A 25,893-nucleotide genomic window follows, 5' to 3' on the forward strand; every position below is an offset into this window, starting at 1 on the left:
AATTGCCATGTCTTAGTAAATCTTACCACAGTGGAAGGTAGGAGTCTCATTAGAAAGAAACCTGTGTTCACTCACATTAGCATTTTATTTTAACTCAGGAGATCAGTTTTGAACCAAGTTTCCTGGCCCTCCCTGTTCAAATGGCTTTGATTTCCACATTGTGGAGCCATCACCTCAGAGTTTGCAGACTGAATTACTTTTGAGAACCCAACAACGCCTCCAATGTGCTCTAACCACTAAAAGGCATTCGGCACCCTTGGGCCCATTCAGCTGAACTAGAATTAATCAGAAGTCAAGCCCCTTAAACTCACTGTGGATATCAAATCCTCTGACCCATCTCATTTGCTCTGGACCTACCCCTATTGTTTGACATCATCAGATAGAAATCACATTTTTTCAATCCTTAGGTAATGCTATTTCTTCAATAGTATCACCACTGCAATTTAGAAGTTATACATAAAAATTAAAAGCTTTAATAAATTTGTTCCTATGCTTAAGTTAACAACATTTTCACTGTAATTAAAAATTATTCAGAGCAAAGAAGGCTCATCTAGTACATCCTTTGAGTAGATGACTAGGAACACAGTCACTTAATGAACTGATCACCTCATTATAGAAAAAAAAATTGTATTAAACAATGAATTAAATCCAAAACTAGAGACACATGACAAACTTAACCTGAACAACTTTGATTACTGTCCACAGTTTTACATTAGAGCTCATAGTTTAACCACAGCGTACATTCTAAATTTACAAAAAGTAAGGAAAAGGAGTTACAGAACAGGCAAAAAAAATCAACTATAGTTTCTTTCTCTATGGAATGGAACTGTACATTGGTATAGACAATATATTCTACACATGGAGTATGAGAGACTGAGAAGAGACCAGTAAGAAGAGAAACATGTAGCAAACATAAGTGTTTATGACTACTGCCCTCTATCCGAACTTCATAAAAACTATTAATTGAAGTCATCTTACAAAATTATTTTCTACTTTCAACTAAAGAAAAAAACCCCACAAACAGGTTCAGAGTTTGACCACTGCTACTGTACAGTATAAAACTGACATTCTTGCAATGAAATGAATAATTATGTTTGCTTGTCTCTACAGTATTGTAGGAGAAATACCAAACTTTGATCTTATTACTGCAGTGATAATGGAAAGAATTTACTGCAAGAATTAATTCTGCAGCTTTGTTTAAATGAAGAGTTTGTAATTCAGTTTGTTCTTTGTAAGCAGAAAGTAAGTCATTCCTTCTACTCAGATCTCCTAGATATAAACACTGTTATACCTTTAGATTTTTATATGTATTTTAAAACACTTACTGTTCTAAGAGTTGATCGTATTTTCTTAAAGATTCCTTTTCAGCAGTAACTGCTCTCTCTTTTTCTGCAACAGCATTATCTCGTGCTTCTCTCAAATTTCTGAAGGAAACAAAAATTATTCTGTTAAGAATCTGTTAGAAACAAGACTACTTTGCTTCATTAATTACTGCTTTCTGATACAAATTTCAATGCTACCTTCTTCAACTCTCATAGAATGACAGAAGGGTCTACTTTCTTTACTTTAGAAGGCTTTACTTCAGGTTGTTTTCATGTATACCAGCAGAGCTTCCAGTTGTAATTGTAAAAAAATTGTAAAAAACAATTATCAAATCACCTATTTACATGTGGAAACACGTAACTCTAATTATTCTAGAATACTAGAACTATTTTTTTTTTTTTCAGGAATTAAATAAATTCCAATGATTTTCCTTGGTGCTTTGAGAATAACTGCAGGAATGTTGTCTGCCTAGCTGAGATGATTCACAACTTTTGATAGAGCAAGAAAAGTTCAGGTAAGCATAGAAATCCTACTGCCAATTGTCTAGGTGCCGTGATATATATATGTTATTGCATAGCATCGGACTCTCCTGGGTTTTATGGCAGGCAACATTTTCGATCTGCAAAGAACCATAAAATAACATTTTATTACAATCAATTAATACCCTTTTTTTATAATCAGGGATAAGTCAAGATGTTCAAACGACCTCAATTATTATTTGACCAACACAAATGAGAACAGCATGATACTAAGAATAAAATATATAGTATTTGTGTTTAAAAATTGGAATTAGTTATTCATAGTCTGTTATGCTGCAAGCAGGCTATAAATTAACACCGCACTAGACTGTAAGGAGGGGAAGCACTGCTTAGATACTGTATATAAACTCAATGTCCAATATTCAGTGTAACAGAGCACCAGCCAATTTGCCAGAGCTAACAGTGGTTGTTGAGGATCAGACATCTCTGTCATGACTGTTTTTAAGGATGTTACTCTACTGCTTGTTTGCTTCTATGATGAACATTCACCAGCACTTGAAACATATTAGATGATCTTAAAGATTCCTTTTGATTTTGTTTTATCTAAAAGGAATCTTATTTATATGTTACAAATACAAGCAAATCCAAGGACAGCTGCAAGGCAACCTACAACCATGGCTAGCAGCTATGACTAGGGGATTTCACTTCAACACCACATTCTTCATCTGAACTGAACTGCTAATGTGGATGCAACCAAGATCTTCCTACTGAAGTTTTGTTTTTTCCCTCTCCTTACAGCTTTCTGACTTAAGGCAAAGAGAAATTAAAGGCTTGGGCAAGTTTTGGAGAAAAGTCAGGATACAAAGGAAAATGGAAAATTATTACGCTCATGTAAATGTTAACCTAGGTCATTGTATCACACTAAAGGTATATAATTTCTGGTTTAAAGACTATTTTCTAGAATGAATGTTATGAGTGGCACTTTTCTGAATTCAAAGTAATTCATACGAACAGCAAACAGTTACTTAGAAAAAATTAACATCCAAATTATGTAGCAGCTAACTGGCTACTAGAGAAAGGTAACAAAATTTTCTTTAAAAATTGAGTTTCTAGGCTATAGAATTTAGTGCAGATGTTCAGGGACTGACCTTAAGATTAGATTCTTTAAAAGTGACTCATACCAAAGTATGGCAATATGGCAATATATTTTGTTAACAGCATTAAGATCAAGCATATTATGTTTCAGAGTAGGAGTCCAGACCTGTATTCTTAAGACTGGAGTAGTGGAGGTGGGATAAAAATGAAACAGTAGGAGAGATACAGAGCCTCATTTAGATAATAAACTCTTTTGCTTAGTTGAACAACTAATCAATTGAAAATGCAATAGGAGGGAAAAGGACAAAAGTGAGGGACTATTCAACCAACAAGACCACAATCACAGATGTGATGTAACTTCTGTTGAAATACTCTCTAGAGAGCCAGGAGACACACCAGTGATGCTGCCAGTTGTCAGCTGTGTGACTGCCACTTCACAGGAGCTGAAGCACCTACTCAAATGGCTGCACTGGGGCCTTACAAGGCATTTAGCCAGCCTATAACACAATGAAAGTAAATGGGACATAAATACTATCTAGACGATCAAGAATGGGCATGGGGGGAAAAAGGTGAGATGAAGACATGGGAGGCAGCACCTCATGGGTATCTTTATTAGGTTTTCACACAAACATCTTCACAACCATCATTTATTGCATATAAATGCAATAACTATCACATCCCTAAACTGGTCTAGAATGCACAAACTGTATTCCAGTCATATTTGACCACATCAGAAAATGTGCTTAGGGAAAGCATCTCACATGCTCAACTACTAAATTGTGTTTGAGCTACGGGAATAGACTACAGGTAATCCAGTGTCAAACCTCTTGCAGACATTCACATGCCCTGTGAATTCACTCATGCTTGCTAATGCAAACACAGCCCATGCTTACTACAGCCATACAAGTGAAACTGATGCCAAAAAAATTAGGCATGAATGCATCACCTAGTGATTAGTGGCCCCCTCCCATTTTAGTTTCTTGAACTGATTCATTCTAGTGTAAAATACGTGCCAACAAATTCAAAGGAACTATCAGGCACATCAGGCTTGGCAAACAATATGAGCAACTGAATATTGGATTAGCTTAGCTGTAATACCATTCCATGCTTTGAGCAGGAGGATGAAACCAGCATCTTAACTTCATTTTCAGCCACAAACAGCATCTCATCACATTACACAAATTCACTGCAAATTGTTTTGCTCACAATTTGAGGTTCAATTTGTCTTACCATTGAGGCAGACTGCCTTACGGATTTTTTAGTATTTTCTAGAAAGAACATATGCTAGAAAGCTTTCTTTTAATTTTTTTTTTTTTTTTGCTAAACATGTAGGCAAATCTAAGGGATTTGCATTTCAGAAGTAATTATTTCAAAATGAGGAAAAAAACTTCTGTAAAGCAGTTCCAGATACAAATGAAATATCTTTCAGTAGCTTTCTCAATGATATACAGACACTTGTCAAATCTCCAAAGTAATGCATGCTTAAATTCATACTTTGTAATTCAAAATAGATTTGCATACAGGAAGTGGTGTGGATGTATATGTGTATTTTACTCACACTAGCAAAACTACACAATGATGTAATTGTTTTTTAATTAGAACTTTCTGTTGACTGAAATACAGCAGAAGCCATGTTCTTTTTCCACTCTTCCCAGCAGTAACAAAAGTACCTATTAGAGGAACAGATGTTAATGCTACAAATATCTTTTTACTATTGTCATTTCCTTCTCCACACGACACTTTCAGGACATCTACAGTAAAGTTATTAAGCACTCCTCCTATTTTAAAGCAATCAAATGGACAAAAAACAAGCTGAAAAAGAAATTTGGTGCCAAAGGTCCAAATCTTTAAGTCCCTAAAAGGCTTAGGCATGTGCACATAATTCCATGGTATTCAACTAGATGGTACACATACAAACTCATCATGCAGGTCTTTGTAGGACTAGAATCTTCCTCAAAAGAGAATTTTACAATAACTTACAGGAAATCAATGTTTTTTTTGAATCATGATGCTCTTAACAAACTCAATTAGATTTACTTCATACAGGCTTAAGTCTTATCTCTTTTGGGTTTTTCCTGCCTTATTTTCCACATCAACATTTTCTCTTCTGGATTCCCAGCCGAGTTTCAAGATTGCCCCTAGAGCATGACATGTAAACTGTCATCCCGTGTCAATTAACTAATACTATACCTCTGAACAAACCTCAAACCACCAGATTTAATGTAGAACATGAATTCTAATATTCCTTTTCAAGTGATAATGTTGGCTGTCCATCATTTAATAATAAATATAACAACATAAACTTACTGTACAAGTATAATTTCATTTTAGTTTTTACATTTTTAGTACCTCTCAAAGAGTTAGTCAGCTAGGACTATATCTAAGCACAAAACAGCGCTTGGTCATTTCTTCCTCAATTAGGTTATTGCCTACACCTTACCTACCTGTTTTCACGTTCATACATCTCTTTTGAGGTGCTTCTAAGTTGATCAATTTCTTGATTTGTTTTCAACCTTATTTGTTCCAACTCTTCATGTAGTCTCTTTTCATATTCTGCTTTATAGTGGTCTCTGTAAATAAACAAACATATTGCACTAGTCAAAATATCAAAACTTGAGGTACAGCTTTACAAGAGCAGAGTTCTTCTTGATTTTACATTTTATTTCAATCTTTATTCATTTACCTCTCAATGACTTGAAATACTTATCAACCTATGTTGCTATATAAATTAAATGAAAATCAACCAGGAATAAATAATATTTAACTGTGAATAAACAGAAGTCTTTTGCACACAGATTTAAATTTTTAAAGTTATTTAATATTGATTAATCACATATCATTAACATTCTTCCAGAACTTCTTTGTCAGCCTCTAAACAAGTGCTTATATTAAGTAACCATTTAAGTCCTTACTTTCTTCTTCATTCCTGGGTAAGGATTGATTAACTTATTGACTTGCAATGATGCCATGCCCCTACAAGACTTCTTTGTGTACTATCTGCACCTCATATTAGGGGAAAAAAACATCACAAGTTCAATTGAAAATTAAATGGAGTGGACATTTGTGAAGTCAAAAGCCCCCAATATCTGGGAATTTATCCTGTCAATGTAACATATGAATTATTTAAAACACAAAGTTTTTAAGCAACAAGTATCAGAAGATATCAGGATAAAAGAATTTCATTTCAGAGAAATATTGACTTTTTTTGTAACTTTGGAAGCTCATGACAGATTGTAAGGAATCTCATAAAGAATCTCTCTGACAAAAACAGGGTTATGTTGTAAGCGCTGAACAGTTAAGGAATGTCAGAATTTTATAGCATCTAGTTAATGTTCAAGAATAATTAATCAATAATTAAGCAACTGACAAAAATCACAGGTTTGGAAACAAAAGCATATTATGAAGATATGTGCATTTGCAACTGTAAAAGGTTTTAGACTTAATTTAATTTCAAATCATGTGTTAGCCCACAATTCCTAGAAATGAGTACTTGAGCTGGTCAAAAACTCCCTCACATTAACTAGACGCCCCAAATTATTAAAATGGAGAATGCTTGCTGTCAGGTTTTCCTTTTATTTTATTTCCTGTTCCTTTTGTAAAAATAAACTTCCCAGGTTTTCTTTTTATTGAAACATTGTATTTCAGTTGACCCTTCAAGACAACAGTAAACTTATTTCTTCTCATTCTTCAACTGTGCCACACTATAGCAAATACTCGATGAAGACCTTTTACACAATAAAGAGGTTTATCATAAAAAACCTATAAAGAGTGATTTCTTAAAGTAAGACTTCAAAAGTAAGACTTAATTTTTTATTTAAAATACAGAAGTTCTGGGTGAATATAAATGAAATACATAGTTCTGACATATAAACAAACAAAACAAATTTAAAAACTTTGAGTGACTGCATTGAAAGGAAAAATAATATTTAAAACTCTTCTGATATGGGCTGGAGCTCCATAACTCATCATTTCAAGAATGCCCTTCTATTTTCATTTAGGTAACAATTTTTGTTTTAGTTGTCTATCAGGAGAATCATATTAGCACACTTCCTCTTAGTTATATAGGACACAAGATTTATGAATATACATTGAAAACAAGAAGTTTGTTTTATAATTAACTGAGCAAACCTACAAGAATAATTGTCATAAACGCCCAAGTTTATGCTGAAAGTTTACTTCCACTGCTATGGTCTTATAAAGGTTTAAAAAATGTTTGTGATACATACTTTAACCCAAGAAAAGTGTCCTGCTTCTAGTTAAAAAAATATGAGTTAGCTTTCTGAAAAATATAATTAATTAAATGGGATTTGTGCAAGAAACAAGAGAAAACAGTTAAAGAATCTGTCTACTGATAGAAGTGAGCAGACAATAACTTGCCTGGATGCAACATATTTTTCATACATTTCTTCCCTAGCTTTTTTGGCATCCTCTAGCTGAATCTGTAGTCTTTCAAGACGATCTTCTTCATGTGCACAGCGAACACTAAGCTCCATGTTCTGGCGATTCAGATAATCTTTATCTTTTTGCAACAAGCTGAGGGATTGTTGTATGGTTGCCAGCTATAAAAGGTATTAAAAAGAACACTTTAACACAAATTTCAAGATAAGTATTTAACCTATGTACACATATTTGCAATTTAATTTTAACTCTCTTCTGTGAAATCATCTGAACCAAAAGACTCTATTTACACTTGATTTTAACAAGTTGATGAAGCTTTAAGTTGAAAAAAAGACTTTAATAACAATACCATTTTATGAGTTTACATTATTTATTTCCAGTAGTTAGTGCCTGAAAAAAGAGGTCCTTTCATCTACATCAGTATCTAAACAGTGCTGAAGTAGTGAATAGAAGAATAGCAGCAGTACTGCATAGTGCTGTGTCAGAAACACTGATGGAGAATCTTGGTGCCAACCTGTCATGCTGACTATGACATTCTCAGGAACAGCAGTGAAATGTTTAAGGGCACCAGGGTGATTACTGCTCCATAAAGAAATGGTAAAACTGATAGTTCTGGGGCTGATGTAAGGCACAATTGTTGTGGACAAGGGCAAAGAGCTGGTGTTGCTACAGAAGGCTAAACTGATGCCAAAGTAGGAACAAGAATATGTTGAGAACAGCCACCTTTGTCATCAGATCAACCAATGTTTCCTACACCAAGCAGCAGTGTGAGGGAGAGCAGTCTCCATCCATTCAAGGTGAACACAGTTAGAGAACAGGCAAAGAGCATAAAGGACACTGTTGCAAGGTGGCCCAACTTCATAATCATGATAACAAAACAGTTTCATCCTCTTAAAGAATTTTGCCATTTAAGCACCTGAGGATTTCACACACCAAGTTCAAAGAATGATAAATTAATAACTTATCAGAAACATGTCTCCTACAGCTATAAAGACATAATGTACATGGTTTAGACAGAATTCACCTTTTCTAAGTCATAGAAGGACTAAAGGTTACTTAGGAAAGATACTGGAGTCAAAGACATGGAGCAAGACATTAAAGAGATGACAATTTATACACAAACAGTGCTCTTAGAGGCATGCTCTTCTCTATCAGCCCACTTGCTGAGCACCACACTCAGGGTGAGGTATAAATGCCTGTTCTATACCTGATTTAAGAAAAGAAAAGTAAACATGGTGTCTCTCCAAGTGATATGTTATACGTATATCCACAGTGAACAGACATCACAGACTACTACACAAAGAAAAGCAAGCAGTGACTCCTACTCTGGAACAAGGACTGTGTAAAAACTTCCAATTGGATGTTCTTCCAATCCAGGACTTGATACTGTATCAGCAGACACAAAAATCAGCACAAACCTTTCAGAAGATTTAAGTAATACACAGTTTGAAGTGATATTTTAGTTTAAAGTAGTGCTACTTTTGTTCACTCTGATTAATTCAGTACAAAGTTAATGAAAAAAAGCCATTGTTGCTGCTGTTCTGCAGTACTCCATATGTATGTACAAACTTGATGTACAGGACAGTACTTTTTTGGCCATTCTTGTACGCTGAGAACAAACCTGACTTTTGGTGTCTTCTTACAATGCTAGACTGAGGAATAAATAGATTAACAAAGCCTGACACCAAAGGGGTACTTTCTAATAGAAACTCAGTGTTTTTCCTTAATGTTTCTGACAATCTCTACAGCTACCTGTAAAATTAGGCAGAGCAGTGCTATCTTAAAAGTGGCAGTTTTAGCCTCTGTTCTATCTGTAATACTGTTATTTACACAGAGACACTAAGGAACACATGTCCCCTGAATACTCTCAGGAGTAGTCTGTCTCATTTATTCAGCTGCTAAAGTGTTAACACACAAAGATCTTCCACACTATTCCTGCAGGGCTCTGCTTCCCTGGCTGAACCCTTGCCTGCCCACTGGAAGTGGGGAATGAATTCCTTGACTTGCTTTGCTTGTGTGTGTAGCTTTTGCTTTGCCTATTAAATGGTCTTTATCTCAACCCATGAGTTTTATTGACTTTTACTCTTCTGATTCTCTCCCCCATCCCACTGGGATGGGCAAACAGCTGTGTGGGGCTTAGTTGCCAGCTGGAGTTAAACCATATCAAGCATACTCACAGCATTCATCTTCCAATGGTAAATTTTCCCCTGGGGCCTCCCAGGTTCCTGAGCTTATTGGCAGAGTTCAGCCTGTCTTTGCTTCAGCCTTCTAAGTCACATACCTAGGAAAATGGCATGCATATAATGCCTAGGAAAAAATGGGAAGCACTCGACCAGTGTTGAGGGAGATAGCCTATGTTGCTGTGAGGCTGACCAGCCATTTGAAGGATCATAGCAAGTAATCAAGGCTTCTGATTACCACAATCTTCCTTCAAGTAGAGGCACTCAGTTGGGCTGGGAAATGTAATCTCAGTCCCTGCAAGGATTATGAAGCAAATTCCCCTGGAAGCTATATCCATGAATATGAATGAGAAGGTGACAAAAAAACTAGCAGGAATTTACCAAGGCCAAACCTATCAAACCTGAACAAAAATGTCAGCTCTGTGAATGGGGGGGATCACTGTCCATGTCATTTACTTTTGCATGGCTTTCAGCCACCTCCTGTAACAGCTCTATGGAAAAGCTGGCAAAATACGGATTGGATAGGCAAACATCTGTTGAACTAACTGAACATGGGACAGAAATGTGCCCTGACAACAAAGAAGGCCAAGTGGCTACAAGGCTATACAATGCAGACAGTGGGTTAAAGAAAATTATTATCCAGTGTTCCACACTTGTGAGACTATATTTGGAGTGCTATATCCCATGACATGCATGTCCTAAAGACATACATTAACATATTGAAACAGGACCGGAAGAGCTCTACCAGGATGGTCATGAACTACAGCATATGATGTACAAGGGGTTAAGACAAATACTTGGAACTTTTTTCAGCCTTCAGAAGAGAAATCTGGTTGGGGAAAATATTATTGCTCACTTCAGCTATCCAAGTGGAACACATAAAAATAGCCAGAGTCTTGGCCGTACATACTTAGAGGACAAGATGCAACAGAAAAAAAGCTGTACCAACTGATTAGTTTTTACAAATGCATTTTCACAAGAGAGCAAACAAACACTGGAACAGATTGTCCAAAAGGCTGTGGAATCTCCATCATTGGAGACTTTAAAAACTTGACAAAGCCCTAAGCAACTTGACCTAATCTTGCTCTGTACTGCATGGGCGGGTTGGAGCAGCTAAGTCTCTTGAGACCATTACAATTAAATTATTCCATGATCCTAACAACCTTGATTAGACAAAGAATCAAATTCCTGAGATGATGATGATTACTAAGGTAAGAAATTTATGTTTACCTCTTTTGCTAAGTCATTTCTTTCTTTAGTTTGTGTTTTGTATGACACCTCCAGTATTTCATAGTTTCTTCTGAGTTCTGATAGTTCATGCTCAAATACATCACGTTCACTGTGAAAGCAAAGTTAAACTATTAGATGCATAAAGTGCAATGAACAAAATTCCTGTCCCTTTTTAATTGCTCAGCCTTCTTCCAGTTCAAGACACTGACTTCTTCCAATCAGTCACTCACAGAACAACTGGTGATAATCTTAACCTTTAATAGTTACTAACACCTGGAACAGTATCATTTTACATGAAACAACTGAGTATTATTTAAATACTAAGAAACAAAGAAAATTCTACACTACTCAAACTCAAATTCTACAGTACTCATTCTCCTCTGATTATTCTTCTTTAGTGTAACTTTGGGCTACACATTTCTTCTCTTAGCAATGATCTGTAAGTACCCATTGTTTTAGCTTTATCAAGCTTCTGATGCTATTTCCCATGACATTCTCTTCAATCTTTTGCAGACATGGAAGTCGAATGAAAAAGTGAAACAACTTCATTACCATCTTCTTAACAGAGCAGAAAGCAATGTATACTTGGTCTCAGTAGGTACTCTCCCCTGCATACAGCCTTGATACCAGAGTGGGTTGTCATGTTTAAAATATATATGACACAGCTGCAAAAATTGTGCTGGTGTCCTGAGCAAAAGAGCTTTCTCCATGCACTAAGAAGCATCGCTATGTCTCCACTCTCACCCTGTTAGAACAGTGAAATGAATGAGCCAGTATGAGCTTGCAGTTTAGAAAAAAGCTAACCAATATTATATTAAGCATAGCACTGCTTTAAAACTGAGATAACTTGCAGTACAACAGAACTAGATTTGACATAGTGTTTTTTAAAAGCAGAAACAAGTCTGGAAGTGATTTACTCCTGCAGCGCTCCCAAATATCCTCATGCAGTTATGCCAACAGAGCTCTCCCCTCCTCTTCATGTGTGCCTACCCAGCTGAATACAACCTACTCTCTCAAATACAGTTTTGGCACGTTCATTCATGCTTTTCTCAACTCAAGGCTATTCTAAATGCACACTGTTAAACACTGGAGCCATTCACATGAAAGTTATTACAATCCACTTATTAAGATGCAGTTGCATATAGGAAGCAAATCACAGCACCAATCCATCCTATTTCCAACAAGATGCCAGAAAGATTCCAGGGTTGTTTTTGTACATACTGCTGTGAACCAAAAATGCTGTGAATCCAGAAGACAGATTCCCCTTCAAATGACTTAGTGGGCAAAGTCATTTGTGTCAGCAACTATGCCTGAGTTCATTCCATATGAGCAGCTAAGGAGCTGACAGGGTCTTTTCTATTCATAATCCCCATTTTTGAATACACTTCTCCACAAATGTGCCAAAGACCAGATTTTTTGTACTTGCAGGCACACTGAAAAAGCTGTCTGGAAGCTGTACTGTGAGGTATACATCTATGAGTATATTTACAAGAAGTCTATTTTCACTATTTTGCAATTGCTTTTCGCAAGATGGATATTCAAAACATTGGCTATAACAGTACAATCTGTATTTTAAAAAAGCTAGACACTGGAACTTCCTGCAGTTAAACAAATTCACTAAGGTAATCCTAAGATTATCCGCCAGAGTTCTCAAAACAGCCCTTTCAAATTTTATCGTTTCAAAGATATCTCAAGTTGTAAATATTAATTCCCAAGGTCCTGCCCTCCTAACTCACTCAGTAAGCAGCACAGAGTAGAGCATAGGGCCTTTTGTTAGATCATTGCTTTTAAACTATGAATAAAAAAGGAGTACTTGTTCCAAGATGCTTGCTATCAACAGCTCCCACTTCCTTAGCTGCAATGAGACTGCTAGGGTCTCTTGAAAACACAATAAATCTGAAAATATAACCTTTAGGAAGATAATTTGATGCACTGGTTTTCAGAATGTTGTTCATTTTAGGTCTGCAATATACTAAAAGAGGTAATTGAACCATTAGTGTATGAGGTAAGAAAAAATATGTGTGCTTAAGTCAAAAACAAAACTAAGAAGTCTGGTCAATCAAGGCTGATCTTTATTAACATTTGTATGTTAGTTAAACACTCGAACTATAGAGATACTTACGATTTTACTTTATCATAGTTCTGTTGTCTGTAATCACCTTGCTGAATCAACTGCTTGGTATCAGCCAGTTCCAGTGTTAAACGCTGGCATCTGACCTCAAGCTCTGACCGACTCCTCCTCTCGTCTTCATAGCTCTAGGAAGTGAGACATTTTGAAATTATCACAAATGCACTGATATTTACTTGGAGTAATCACCAACTAAATTTCATTAAAACCTCTTATGAATATTCAGGTGGTAATGCTTTCATTTGTCTGAGTATTTGGAAATTTAGCACATCACAAAGTAACCAGCTATATCAATATTCAACTTATTTTTATCTTATTACAAATACTTGATTAAATGCACCTATTTTTTCCAATGCATTTGTCCATTAGCACAACTTCCAAGACCAGTAACCATCTTATACCACCAGGTATATGATGCTGTAAAGGTGGTGTGACTTTCGTGCTCCTAGTTTAGGTTTGCAGACCACCATAACCAGCTGGTGGTCTGCAAACCCACACTAGGAGCATGAAAGTCACACTACCTTTACAACAGTTTCAAACAAGTCAAGAGACTTGTGAAGATACTTGCTAGTTAATTTGAAAAAAAGAGATAGGATGGTTTGTTCAGCAAGTTTAGCAACATCTGTCATTATCTGAAAGATTTCAGCCAGTTACTCCCAAATTGTAGCTATTGTATCTGGTAACCAATGTTTGCTGAAGAATATCATGGAAAGCTTTCGTGGAAGAAAAAATAAAATAAAATAAAATAGTTTACTTAACAGTCCATCAGCATTAATTTCCATTTCCCCTTCTTTTTTGTCCTCACATACTTTTACAGATTATTTTGAAAACCAAAACAACAAAAGCAAAGCAAGAGAGTATGCATCCTTTAAAATACTAGGTATTCCTTTTGAAGATCAACAGATTTCCTAATCAAACTCATTCCCTCCAACTCTCCAGAGGAATTTTATACCTTAATGCCCAATCTAGATTGCATTTTTCAGTTTTCTACTACATAGGTACTTTTTTTCACAAACTTATCTTTCTTACTTGTCCTAAATACTGTACTACTTAGCAATATATTCACAAGAACAAACAAAATAATAATGCTCATTCACTTATACAAGATAAAGCTGATGGACTACAAAAAGAGTTGCTTGTTAAAAATTTGAGAATACTCCTGGGCATTTATATTTTTTCCATGTCCAGAAAACCGTTGAGTTCAGTTTTTTACTACTGTGATTGATAGCAAGGTCAATAATGGATGCTTGATTAACAACCATGCTATCTGGTTATTATGAATAGATATCACAATATTATTAACTGAAGGTGAGCACACCCTTAAGATGTAATTACTAAACCAAGCATTTAGCAACTGCAAATTACATTTATTTTGCAGTAAAAGACACTGTATGAGTACATAATTTTTCAACATTGCTGAAAGCTATGCTTTACAGAGTTATAGGAGGATAACTGTATAGCTAATTTTCAATAGACAAGAGAAGTTTAGGGCAACAGCATATAAGGAGTATTGACAGAAGGACACTGATAAACTTCACAGACATCATCAGCTGAAACACTGACAGAATGCCTTCTTGAAAAAAACACACCTAAATATTTGTAAGACACTACAGAAAAGCTCCCTAATCTACTTGCCATATTTTACCTATTCTGTTGATAAAAAAAAGAATATTTTGTTTTATATTTCACATACCTACTTATCTTCACTATTACTAAAATCACTTCAGGCCACAAATCACAAAAATCACAACATCCAGAAAGTTTTTATGAGGATTCTGCATGGTCTACCATTAAAAATACATCATGTAAAGACTTGATTGTTATTCATACTGGTATATATAGTTTATGTTTACCCTAATCAATGAATATACATTAAGCCAACTAAAACTATGAAACACTCTCTTTAATTAGTTTACATGTCATTATTTATAAAGATGGCATTATTATAATGGTAGTCTCTGTCAGATATTTTTAAAAGGTGTGCACAAGCTAGCTAAAGTTTCAAATATATACCATAATGGTGCAAGTACCTTGTTATCCAGTGCAAATAAAGTTCATCTTGCAACAGGAAATGTTGGTAATGCCACTTAACTTTTAAGTGCAAATTGAAAGATTAAGTTTAGAATACAATTCCTCTGTGGATATTCCATGCCATTCTGCCATGCTGCAATTCACACACCCTTCACTGAGTGGGCTACTGAGGCTCCTACAGTATTATCTAGCTGAGAGCTAGAAGACAACTACCAAAAGTATAAAATTAAGTTGGTTAACCTCTGGAAAAAGTTGTCAGAGACAGCTTTAAAGCCACAATTAACAGAATATCTAAATATCTGCAGAAACAGCTCCTTCTAATACTTGACACCTAAATTTACTTTTGAATTGTATTTAATAAATCAGTTATTAATGTCATGTAACAGTTATGTTAATGTCGTGTAACAGTATGGTAATTCCAGGGAAGGAGAGTTAAATTCTGCTTTGCAAAAGTGATACTAAGACCTACCTTAATTAGAGGGGTTTGTCATGTTTGTTTTTTTAAGATTTAATATAATTCCTGAAGAAACACTAATTATATTGCATAGGACACTGCTTTTCATCTACCTAATCTTAAGGTGTCAAAGTACTATTTCAAACACATGAAGAAACATGACAAAGCAAGCTGATACCCAGTCTAGGCTGTAAATAAGCTAACACACAAGACCCTCTATGTGGTATGTGCATCTCCAGGTAGCACATACCCAAGCTTCTGCACTCCATAGCAATCCATCTTAAAGACACACAACCAAGCTGCCTGTGCTTAAGCAGAAGAAGCCTTACTTTGTATGTGATGAAATTAAATTAGTTTCTAACGCTGTCCATATACACTAATTTTAAGATCTCTGCAATGGAACAGCTTTATCTTTCCATTTATCTTCAAAAGATAGGTTGAACATCTGGATGAACAGCTTTGTCCTGCTGCAGCAAAAAAGGGGCTTTTAGAAGAATCAAGATACAGAGCTCTTTCAAGGATAGAAAGGAGGTACTGAAAATAACACCAATAAATAATATTAAGTAAGCCCACAAACCTTAAAATAATTAAAGGACAAGCAGAACTTCCTTACACTAAATGTGATGGCCATAATACTCCAAACACCTCGTGGCTTTTCTTCAGCCTCTTAATAATTTTTGCTTCTGCAGAGAGCAGAAACTCAGACTGATGAGATGGTTAAAACAAATGAAATACCAAACTTTTCCTGTGTGAGACAGATAGGCAACCACTGCCTAAAGAAATTCTTGACAGAGCTGCCTAAGAAACCCAGTGATGGTGGTTTCTACAAGGCATAAGTCTGCTAAGAAGTGCTTTCATTTGGTTTACAAACACTGTCCACTGATGATGTTTCAAGCAAGAAGATTCTCAGCTTGCCTGATCTGCACCACTTAAAACCCCAAACTGATAGAGAAACTAAAGATCTAATGGCAAACCTCAGTTTAATGATATTAATCTTCACTGCTATCTTCAGTATGCAATGAGCAGCAGTTTACAGCAGTCACTGAAATAAACACCTATCTGAATTTTAAGTGTGAAATCCAGGTGACACACTTTTTGAACTAAGTTAGTGACACATAATACATGATAGGGATTAACAGATGTTTCAGAAAGCCTTTGGAGATAACAAGATAAATAGAAATGCAGGGAATAGATTAATCAGCCAATCAAGCAGAAGCAGCACAGACTTCCTTACACCATCTACAGAAAAGCCTGTAAAAGAAAGTGATCCTGCTTTTAAAAACCTTTTTTTTCAAACATCTGCATCTTTGAAGAATCATTTAAAAAAGTCAGCACTTTATTCATATCCTAAAGGCCCTAGACAAATGTAAAGCTACTGTACTATTGTGATGTGAAAACAATTCCCTCCAGTTATTTGGATGAGGTGCTGCTTCTTTGTAAAGATGACATTTTGCTTCAATTGTTTACATACTCTGCATTCAAAAATTACTGGTCAATACATTATTTATTGGAATGCAACTGCCCAAATGTCATGAAGAAGCTATACATAATTAATTAAACATCTCTTTAGTAACTTGCTATGATATTGGTACTCTGCTTGTAGATGGAAAATTGGTAATCTGATTGTAGACAGGTCACTATTTACCACTAAAAATTATAAACAAAAATGTTGAGCTACTCCAAAGTAGAGATACTCTGCAAGGAGCATATAAAAAGAATAGCTTTGGAATAAGTTCTTCTATAGCAAAAGAAATTGGAGGAATAAAAAGTTTATTTCTCTGGATTGGAGCTTACTAGAATTTTCAGTGAAATATTCTCAGGTGAAAAGGATCCTTGAGATCATTACAGAGCAGTATAACTAAACCATCTCGTACCTCTGAGCCACAGCTAGCAGTCAAAGCAAGCCATAGCTATGTATGGAAAGAGTAGAAAGGTATTGGGTAGGAAAGGAAACTTTCACAGATATGAAACTTCCTTAAGTGTTGGAAATATTAAACTGCTGCCTCAAGCTCACAGTTACTGGTAGAGAATTGTCCTTGCAGCTGTTCTCCTGAACAATATTAACAATAGCAAAAAAAAAAAAAAATAGGCACGCATTTCACCGAAGACCAAGACCTCATCTGCCTCAAGAGAGTTGTGGAGACCAAATGATCAAGGCACTGCTTGAAAGAAGTGGTGTCAGGGGGCTGGGGAAGAGTTCTAGAGTGCAGATTTACAGATATGCAAACTTTAGGAGAAACCTTAGGGATCCCAGTCCTTTTGGAGTAGCAACAACAGCTCAGTTTTCTAATATTCAGACACATCTAGTGCCAAGTGATCCTTTGAGTACAAAAGCTTAGTTTATTCTTTGAAGACTATAGATATGTTTTCCCTCCAGCTGGAAAACATTATCACAGAGAAAACTGTTAGTTATGTCTAGCAAAACCTGACAGCTACTAATCCTGATTCAGAGATGAAGTCTTAGAAAAGATCTTTGTCCTACACATAACCAGCTTTGTCTTTAGGATAACCACAGCTTTCAGATACTCTCATGCTATAAATTTTATTGCAAATCCCGAAGGCAACTTTATATAAAAAAATAACTGAAGAAAAGGGAGCCCTGATAAAACTGTATCAATACCAAATTCCAGGAAAACATTGCCAAGAAACTCCCAGCCAGAAGAAGAAAGCAGTACTTAATCTTCTGGAGGTACAAAGGAAAGCAAGATTTCCTTCCCAGACACTCTCCCAGCCTTAAGAGATACCCACTAGTAGTAAATTACATCTGTTTGAGGGAAGGTTCTAACCACTTTGGAAACAAACAGCTCTGAAAATAGTAAACTGATGTTCAGCATGGGAATGCACACATCAGAAGCTGGTTTTATTTCTGGGAAGCTCCTGCTAATACACCACTATAGTTGGACTTCCTCCTCTATCTTTACCTCCAACGCTGGTGGTGCCAACATTATTTATACGTGAAGTACTGAGCAGGACTGTGAAAGGAGGACTAAAACAAGCCTGTACCCTACATTTAGTAACAAGTCAGTCAGCAGTACAAGAACATGGCTTTCACCAGTTCCACTGCCTCCCCCTAGGCTGTGGCTGCTGTACCTGGAACCAGAGGAAATGCACTGATCTAAATCACAGATGCACCAATTGTGTGCAGAGAGCCACTAATTTAGCTGTACAGCATAATCACTTACACTGATCACTTTACAAACAGAAAGCAGAATAACAAACATCCTTTATCACACCACGTTCCAGTGCTAGGAATCAGTCTTCACAGGCCATTTTCTGCTACCTGTTGTCAGAAACAGCTCCCTACCCTACTGGGTCTGTGTTACAGATTCAACAGCCCTTAAGGGCTAAGAGCAGCAGCACACCAAGCAAAGTTTATGAAGTTATAGGGTCAGCATGGTTGTCTTATATGATGAATTCATTTCACACTTAAATTCTCCTAAAGTTGACTTCACCTCTTAAGTTCAAATTTTCCTTAAAACTTTTTCAGTTCTTGGTTGGCTAGATAATCTTTCCTATGAATCTAGAACAAACCATCTCACATTTCTTATTACTTAATTTCAGGGTGAATGTATAAAACCTGCTCTAACCTGGTCTGTCAGCCACAAACAACCAGAAAAGCCAACATAATCCTCCTCCCCCAAGTTCTGGCCTAAGCATATTTTTTTGCTCCTTTCTATGTCCCAAAAAAAGGGAAGAAACCTGTGTTGAAACTCATGAAGAAGAGTCTTAATTTATCTTGAAAGAGTAGAAAAAAAGAAGGAATTCTTACTGTAGGAAGTAGGTTATTCTCACTCAAGAAAAAACCCAAAAAACAATTGTCTTATCTTCAGTGATGACTGTATTTCAAACTTCTGTACTACTGGTTTCCTAAAGAAGTTTTAAACTCAGAACAGACTTTGTTGATAAATTACACAAAAAATAGAAATATTCCAATGATTAGAGAAAACTTAAAATTTACAGAATACTGTATGGAAACCCAGAAGAAGGATTTGCACAGTATAAATTATTAAATAACAGGCAAGAAACTTCAGCAACTATATTTCATGTACCTGGGAAAACAAGAACTACTGGAAAACAAAACAAAAAAAAAAATCCAGTAAAAGAGTGTAAGAGCTTACGGAAGGCTCTGAACAAAACTTTATTTCCTAGTGATAAAATTCCTTGCAAGAAAGCTTGACCTTAGTGAAGACCTCAAAAAAGTTACCCCAGCAGTGCACCTTCAAATCACTTTTTCATAAACCGCAAGAGATGTATAGGTACGTTAGCTCCTGTGCAGCAAGCACATCAGAAATTCTAAAATACCCTTACACCCTGATGATGCTCCTCTTACCTTATATTCTGAGGTACTTTGTTGCAGTGACTATCGGGTAAAACTTGAACCTGCCAGAATCAGAAGAGAGACTCTCAAGCCTCTCCATAAAAGAAAAACACAGCGCACTTCGAACTTTGAGAAATGCATCAGTGGGAAAGGTGGATACTGCCACCATGTGGTGCAAAAAGAGCAAAATTACAAGTCTATATCAAAGAAAGATCAATGTCCCAAGAAAATTGTTTCTAGCACAACTTTAATTATTGTTATCGACTGTCTTGTTAATTTGCTTCAGCAGAAGTAATAGATGTCCGTCAAATCTCAAAGGCTGCAATCCTCCTGTACAATTTTATTAAATCAAAGCACATTAAATGTACAGTGAAGGAAAAAGCTTATGCAAGACAAAAATTAACAGGATTAGTTTAATCTCAATTATGACCAGAGATGGTGACACAGAATAATGCTGAAGCACATAAATGCATAAATTTTATTGACTACTTTCTCTAATTCAATCAGAATGAGAAATGAAAGTAAATGAATTTCACAAGATAAACTTATATAAAGAATTTCCCCTTACACCTGATTATTCCATAAGCAAATTTCACAGGGAAAAAAGGTAGTAACTAAAACATATTCTGAGAAGTAGTAAAATGACAGTGTCATTTAAGTCTCTGCTAGCCATGACCTGGATAAATATACTCTGAGTCCCTGAAACTGTTGTCCCGACTCCAGACTCATGCAGAACTAAGTTATAATACAAATCACCCTAGCTATATGCATACCAAGCATAATATAAATATTGATAAACACATTAGAAAAACCATACTTCTTATACTACTTCAATTCCTTAGCTCTTTAAAAATAAAAATTTAAAATATTTATATAATTTATTTCTCTACTTCTGGTGTTTATATCTTACATGAAATCGAATTATCTTTTTCTTTAGTATAGAAACAAATACAAAAATTAAAATACAAAGAATTGGAAAGCATAACAGAGAAGATGCAACTCCAAAGAACTTTAAAAAATACAAACTACTACCAAGACATCCCCATCTCAAAGACCATACACTGAACCACCACAGTGTCTTCAGCTGCTGCTGGGCAGATCCCCTGTCCAGCATCCCCACCCTGAAATCTTGCCCTCAGAAAGCACAACACAGCTGGTAAGAGACTGCCCTGAACAGTCTCATGAGCAAATCCTGCAGGGTAGCCATAGCATCAGCTTAGCTGTTATACAAGGATGCATATAGGTTATTTCCTTTTTCCCTTGCAGTAATTTTTACACAGCATAAAAGCTTTTTATCTTATACACAAATAATGATTTGGAGAATGAGATTTTCACAATGTATGTATTCACAGTTTCTGAACTGAGATAACATAACTAAGGAGCACAGACCTCTGTCAGACACTTCAGTTGGGATCTGTACCCACTTAGTTCTTCTGTCAGACTCTCCTTTTTCATCTGTAGATCACTTAGCTCTCTTCTTAAGGAATGGACTACTTCATAGAACCGGACCTAGAAGAACAAGACAGATATTCAAAGTTGAAACTAGCAAATTGCAACTGCAAAACTACAAACCTAAAAACACATCAGCTCAACATCTTATGACAATAATGACTAAATAATATTTCTAGGGCATGCCATAAAGTAAAGGTTATATTGCTGTACAATTAAGGCAGCTTACACTCAGGCAGATCAACCAAAAAAATACAGTTTCTAATGCACACATGGCCTCATGCACCTCCTTGTGCCAAACCTACAGCCTATTTGATTAACAGTCAAAGAAAACCCCCAAAAAAACACAAAACCAACCAAAACCCCAAACAAACCCAAAACCTATTCAGTAGTAACCAACTTTACTTGCTAATTTCCCTCAAGACAATATAAATTTTTATGGGGTGGGTAGAAATTGAGAGATTTGATTTGTTTTGTTTTCTGCCAGCTCAGCGTGCTGAGTTTGCACCAAGAAAAATGCAAGAGCAAGCAAGCATGGAGCAGGAACAGCACATAACCAGGAAGAACCATGACACCCCCTCCACACACACCTCCAGCAATAACTTGATGTTATAGGGATTCAATTGCATCAGGAAACTATGGCTCTGAAAGACTTGACTCTGCTAAATTAACACCAAAAACATCCAACCTTCTAACAGGATTAAAAAAAAGTCTGTAACGCATACTCCTCTCTCTTCCCCCACACTAGTCATAGGCCTGTCTCAGGCAAGCAAGTCTCACATCCATAAAACCTTTTCAGAACTTCTCTTCTGATCAAGAAAAAAGATTAGAAAATACAGTAGTAAAACCACAAAGCCAGTATTAAAAAACAAAAAGAGACAAAACAAAGAAGAAAGAGCTTTCTTGATATACGCCCACACGCACGTACACAGAGGTTATTATTCCCAGATTAACTTGATACCTTAAAATGCTGCATTTGGGGGTGTGTGTGAAAAGAATTAAAAAGTAGGCACCGCTTTCATGCAAAAGCTATTGCATGCCCTCCATCCCTAATGCTTTCTTTGATATATGATTAAAGAAGAAATACAGACAAGAAAGCACAGTTTAAGTAAGCATTCAAAAGCAAGCTGTATTGCACTTCTACGCAAAAGGAAGACAGATCTCTGTTTTGCTACCTGTAAACAGCAGAAGATAAAGAAAAGTTCCAGGTATATTTCATATAATTGACAGCATACAATTCTAAAAACCCAGAAGCCATAGAAATTTGCAATGTAAACACAGGTGTAGTATGCTTTATATAATAAGGCAAGTGTGCAACATGACTGAAAGATTAGTATTTTTAACTGTAACATCTGATGATTCAATTGGTTATTTCTTAAGAAAAAAGTAACGTTGATTATCACTAATTTATAATCATTTATAGCATCGTGGTTTTTTTTAAAAAACACACCTTCTTTTCCAGTAAGTTCTTTTATTTTTACTGCAATATCCCTAGAAACCTAGGAGACTTGTGCTGTCACACCACAACTATTTCCCAAAACACAATAACCCTAAAACAGATTTCCCAGTAGAAACCAAGATTACATGGGATACAGGTATCAAGGATAAATGTATTTACACAGCCTTCCCAAGAAAAGATCATTGCATGGTAATAAGTGGAAATGAATGCAGCAGATGAGGCTGAGGTTTCAGCAGTTCAACTGTTGTTGCTGTTTAGCTGGTTTGATAGCCAATAAACATTCATGTAACCCAGCAGTCAAAGCACACACTGCCTGTTGCCAATTCAATACAGCAGAAACTAAACTTACTCTAAAAGGGATTTTAGAAACAACTGTGCATCTTAAAAATCAGAAATTTATATTGGTGTGCTGTAAACAATTACCACTTTCTAGGCAATTTTTAAAAAACTCTCAGCCTGTGCCCACCACTTTTTATGGACAACCAGAATAAAGTAAAAATGGGTGGGTACGGAGGTTGAAAAAATTGGCTCCTGTTAATTGAAGTTCTGTGAAAACAGTTGCATCAGTTAACTGCCTTCTTAAACAAACAGCAACTGAGCTGCAGTTAGCAAAATTATATACCTGAAAGACATGGCAATTAAAATCAGTTAAACAGAACTTGCAGAAACCTTTTTTAAAAACTTTGCTGAAAATTTTTTACAGTGGAGTACAGAAGAGGTTCACTTTACTGAATGAACTGAACTGGTCCTTGGCAGCTGAACTATTAAACAGCCTGAAGTACTTTCAAATTTCACATATACCATTTCTAAAAACATCCCAGGAATGACAAAACAAAAATCTGAATTTTTACACTAAGTTTAAACCAAAAAACTATGATTTTAAGAGAAAGATGTGCAAAATACAGTTTTTCAGTTGTCATCATTAGCATTAAACATTACTTAGGTTTTGTTCTAACATGTCACTATTGCACCCCTTTGTGGAAGAACAGTGAAAAACATCTCACATTTGCTTTAATTCCAGTGTTTCAAATTTACAGTATCTCTATATACAAAATCTGCATTTAAGTTCTTCCTCCTGTTTGTCCAGTAGACCTGGTGTCAAATGAAGTCTAAGCATTATATACGTTTACTTTAGAACTGATAAATAGAAAAAAAAGTCTGAAAATTTCCTGCTCAAGTTGTCTAAGCAGGACCCATTCTCAACAAGGAAACTTTTACCCTTATACACTGGGCTATATTATTAGTCTGCACACAGATCTGGAGTCTATAGTAGAGGAAATGTTTTGTATTTGAATATCTGTTTAGAGGCTTTGCCCCAGAGGTCCCGGTTGCCCTTGATGGGCTGCAGCTGCGATGTCCTTAATTGGGCTGCAGCTGTGACCAATGAAGATAACTGGGATAAAAGGGGGTGGGTTAGCCAGTCAGGGAGAGCCTTGGAGGAGTCCTGACCTGAGAGAGAACAGCATGCAGAAGAAGGAGTCAGTGAAGATCAGAAGCCATGAGAATACACCAAAGAGGTATGGACTTTAGAAGTCTGAGATTATCATTATGAGACTCTAGAGAAATAATAGAAGAACAACAGGAGTTGGAAATTTTAACTGCCTGGAAATGACCAACTTCTCCTTAGGCAAGCAAAGCAGGAAACAGTATTCCCTTCCAACTCCTTTCCCCAGCCTTTGGGAGCAAATGGATGCACAGACAGGATGTGCAAAACAGTTCTGTAGCCTCCCAGCATCTGCATAATTTGAAGCAAAGATAAACAACCACCAAGCTTAACTGATACTTTTAGGTTCACACTAATCCTCTGCTAAAAGTAGTTGAAAAAAGCAGAAAATAGCAATTTACTACAATACATCTTTAGAATGCCTTATTCAGAAAAAGAAAAGGTTTAAAAATTACTTCTTCAAAAGAAAAAGTAATGTGTTAAGAAGAGAGGAGCTTCACGTAGCATTTAAGTAGAGGAATTTTTGTCACAGATAAAAATAACATTAACTGGTTGAACACAAGAGTTAAAGAACAGGAGGTTAAAGGTAGAAGGTGGCTGCTATTCATCTCTCTTACTTCACATCTTTTTGACAGCCATTTTCTACTCACAAATGAAATCTAAATTGTGCTGTGACAGCTTCACTTAAAGCAGTTGACAAGGTTACTAACTCCTGGTAGCTATCCTGCCTGGCTACAGAGTCTTTTGTACTGACTGTCAATCAATTCCTGAAGTCCTGAACTTCCTGCGCACCAATTTCAATAGATCCACTGACATGGATTTCAGTTTCTGTTAAAAGTCTGGTTTATTCAACCATGGTGATACAGGAATCAGCAACACCCTGTCAAATACTTTTGCAGAGGGCAGTGGGTACAGCAGACAGCTAGGTGCTGATAATTTAACAGTAACCAAGCTATATGTTCTTGTTTATCCCACAGAGCCTATGATTTTCCTAGCACTTTCAAAAGCCCAGCTTTTTAAAAAGCTGGTGAAAATTTTTACTTCTCTGTACATATCTAGAGCATAGTAAAGTATGACTTTGATCTGGAGAATTCATTCATGTAGCATTTATACCTCAACAAATGTACTAAGGTTTTTAACATTTACAGCTTCCTTAATAACAAGCTCTACAGATAAGTATCATGCTAATATTTTGATGAATTCAGGCTTATATGTCTAAATCTTCTTCATTCTCGTAAGTCAGCTGGGATGCTCTGGATATATCCCACAGGCTTTGTACTGCAAACAAAATAGAGTACACTGTGGCCTCTTCACATACCCACAAGCCATAATTAACAAACATATTAAATCAAGAAAATGAATCCTAAAGTGTACTTTAAGGTACACTTTGTCTCCTGCATTTAGTCAACCAGGAAAGGGACATATGGAAAGCATAAGAGAAAAGTAAGGTATATTTGCAAGTGCAATCCCAGCTTGTGGTTCTGGCAAACCAAGTTTCAAATTCCTTTTTTCAGCCTGCTGTATTTCATATCATTAACGTGTGCTCACATGTTAAGTGTAACATGCCATCTACTTAACCTCCTTAAAATATGTCAGCAGTTCTACTCTCTTTCAAGACATCAGACTCAGGGATTAAAAGGTTCCTCTCTTTACTGGAACCCAGTCCTAACAGACTGATCCAGAAACACATCTCCCTCTGAAGGTCCTTTATTTCTAGTTGGAGATTAAAAAACCACAACCCACCATAATTTACAGCTTGGGATGGGTTGAGCCTGCCCAGCAGCCTATATATAGAGAGGAGAAAGTGAGAAGAATGAAACAAAAGCAAGAAAACTCAGGTGTCAAGTTTTCTAAACAATTACTGAAGGAGAGAGAGATGAGCTTAAAAAGAAAAGAACTCATCAC

General features: G+C 36.1%; 1 protein-coding gene across 2 annotated transcripts in view; it reads right to left on the reverse strand.

Moving 5' to 3' along the window:
* The window catches only part of PIBF1 (progesterone immunomodulatory binding factor 1), a 106,387-nt gene that overhangs the window by 75,307 nt on the left and 5,187 nt on the right, over nt 1-25,893 (reverse strand). For both annotated transcript variants that reach the window (XM_071431085.1, XM_071431084.1), the window contains exons 5-10: nt 21,026-21,145; nt 12,828-12,961; nt 10,706-10,814; nt 7,275-7,456; nt 5,342-5,467; nt 1,326-1,424 (exon numbers count right to left, since the gene is read on the reverse strand). In XM_071431085.1, coding sequence (XP_071287186.1) covers nt 1,326-1,424; nt 5,342-5,467; nt 7,275-7,456; nt 10,706-10,814; nt 12,828-12,961; nt 21,026-21,145 — 770 coding nt within the window. The remainder of the gene's footprint in view (nt 1-1,325; nt 1,425-5,341; nt 5,468-7,274; nt 7,457-10,705; nt 10,815-12,827; nt 12,962-21,025; nt 21,146-25,893) is intronic.

Source organism: Agelaius tricolor, unplaced genomic scaffold (assembly GCF_023055355.1).
Source record: "Agelaius tricolor isolate 1412-34295 unplaced genomic scaffold, bAgeTri1.0.p SCAF_7, whole genome shotgun sequence".
In the NCBI taxonomy this organism is placed as follows: Eukaryota; Metazoa; Chordata; class Aves; order Passeriformes; family Icteridae; genus Agelaius; species Agelaius tricolor.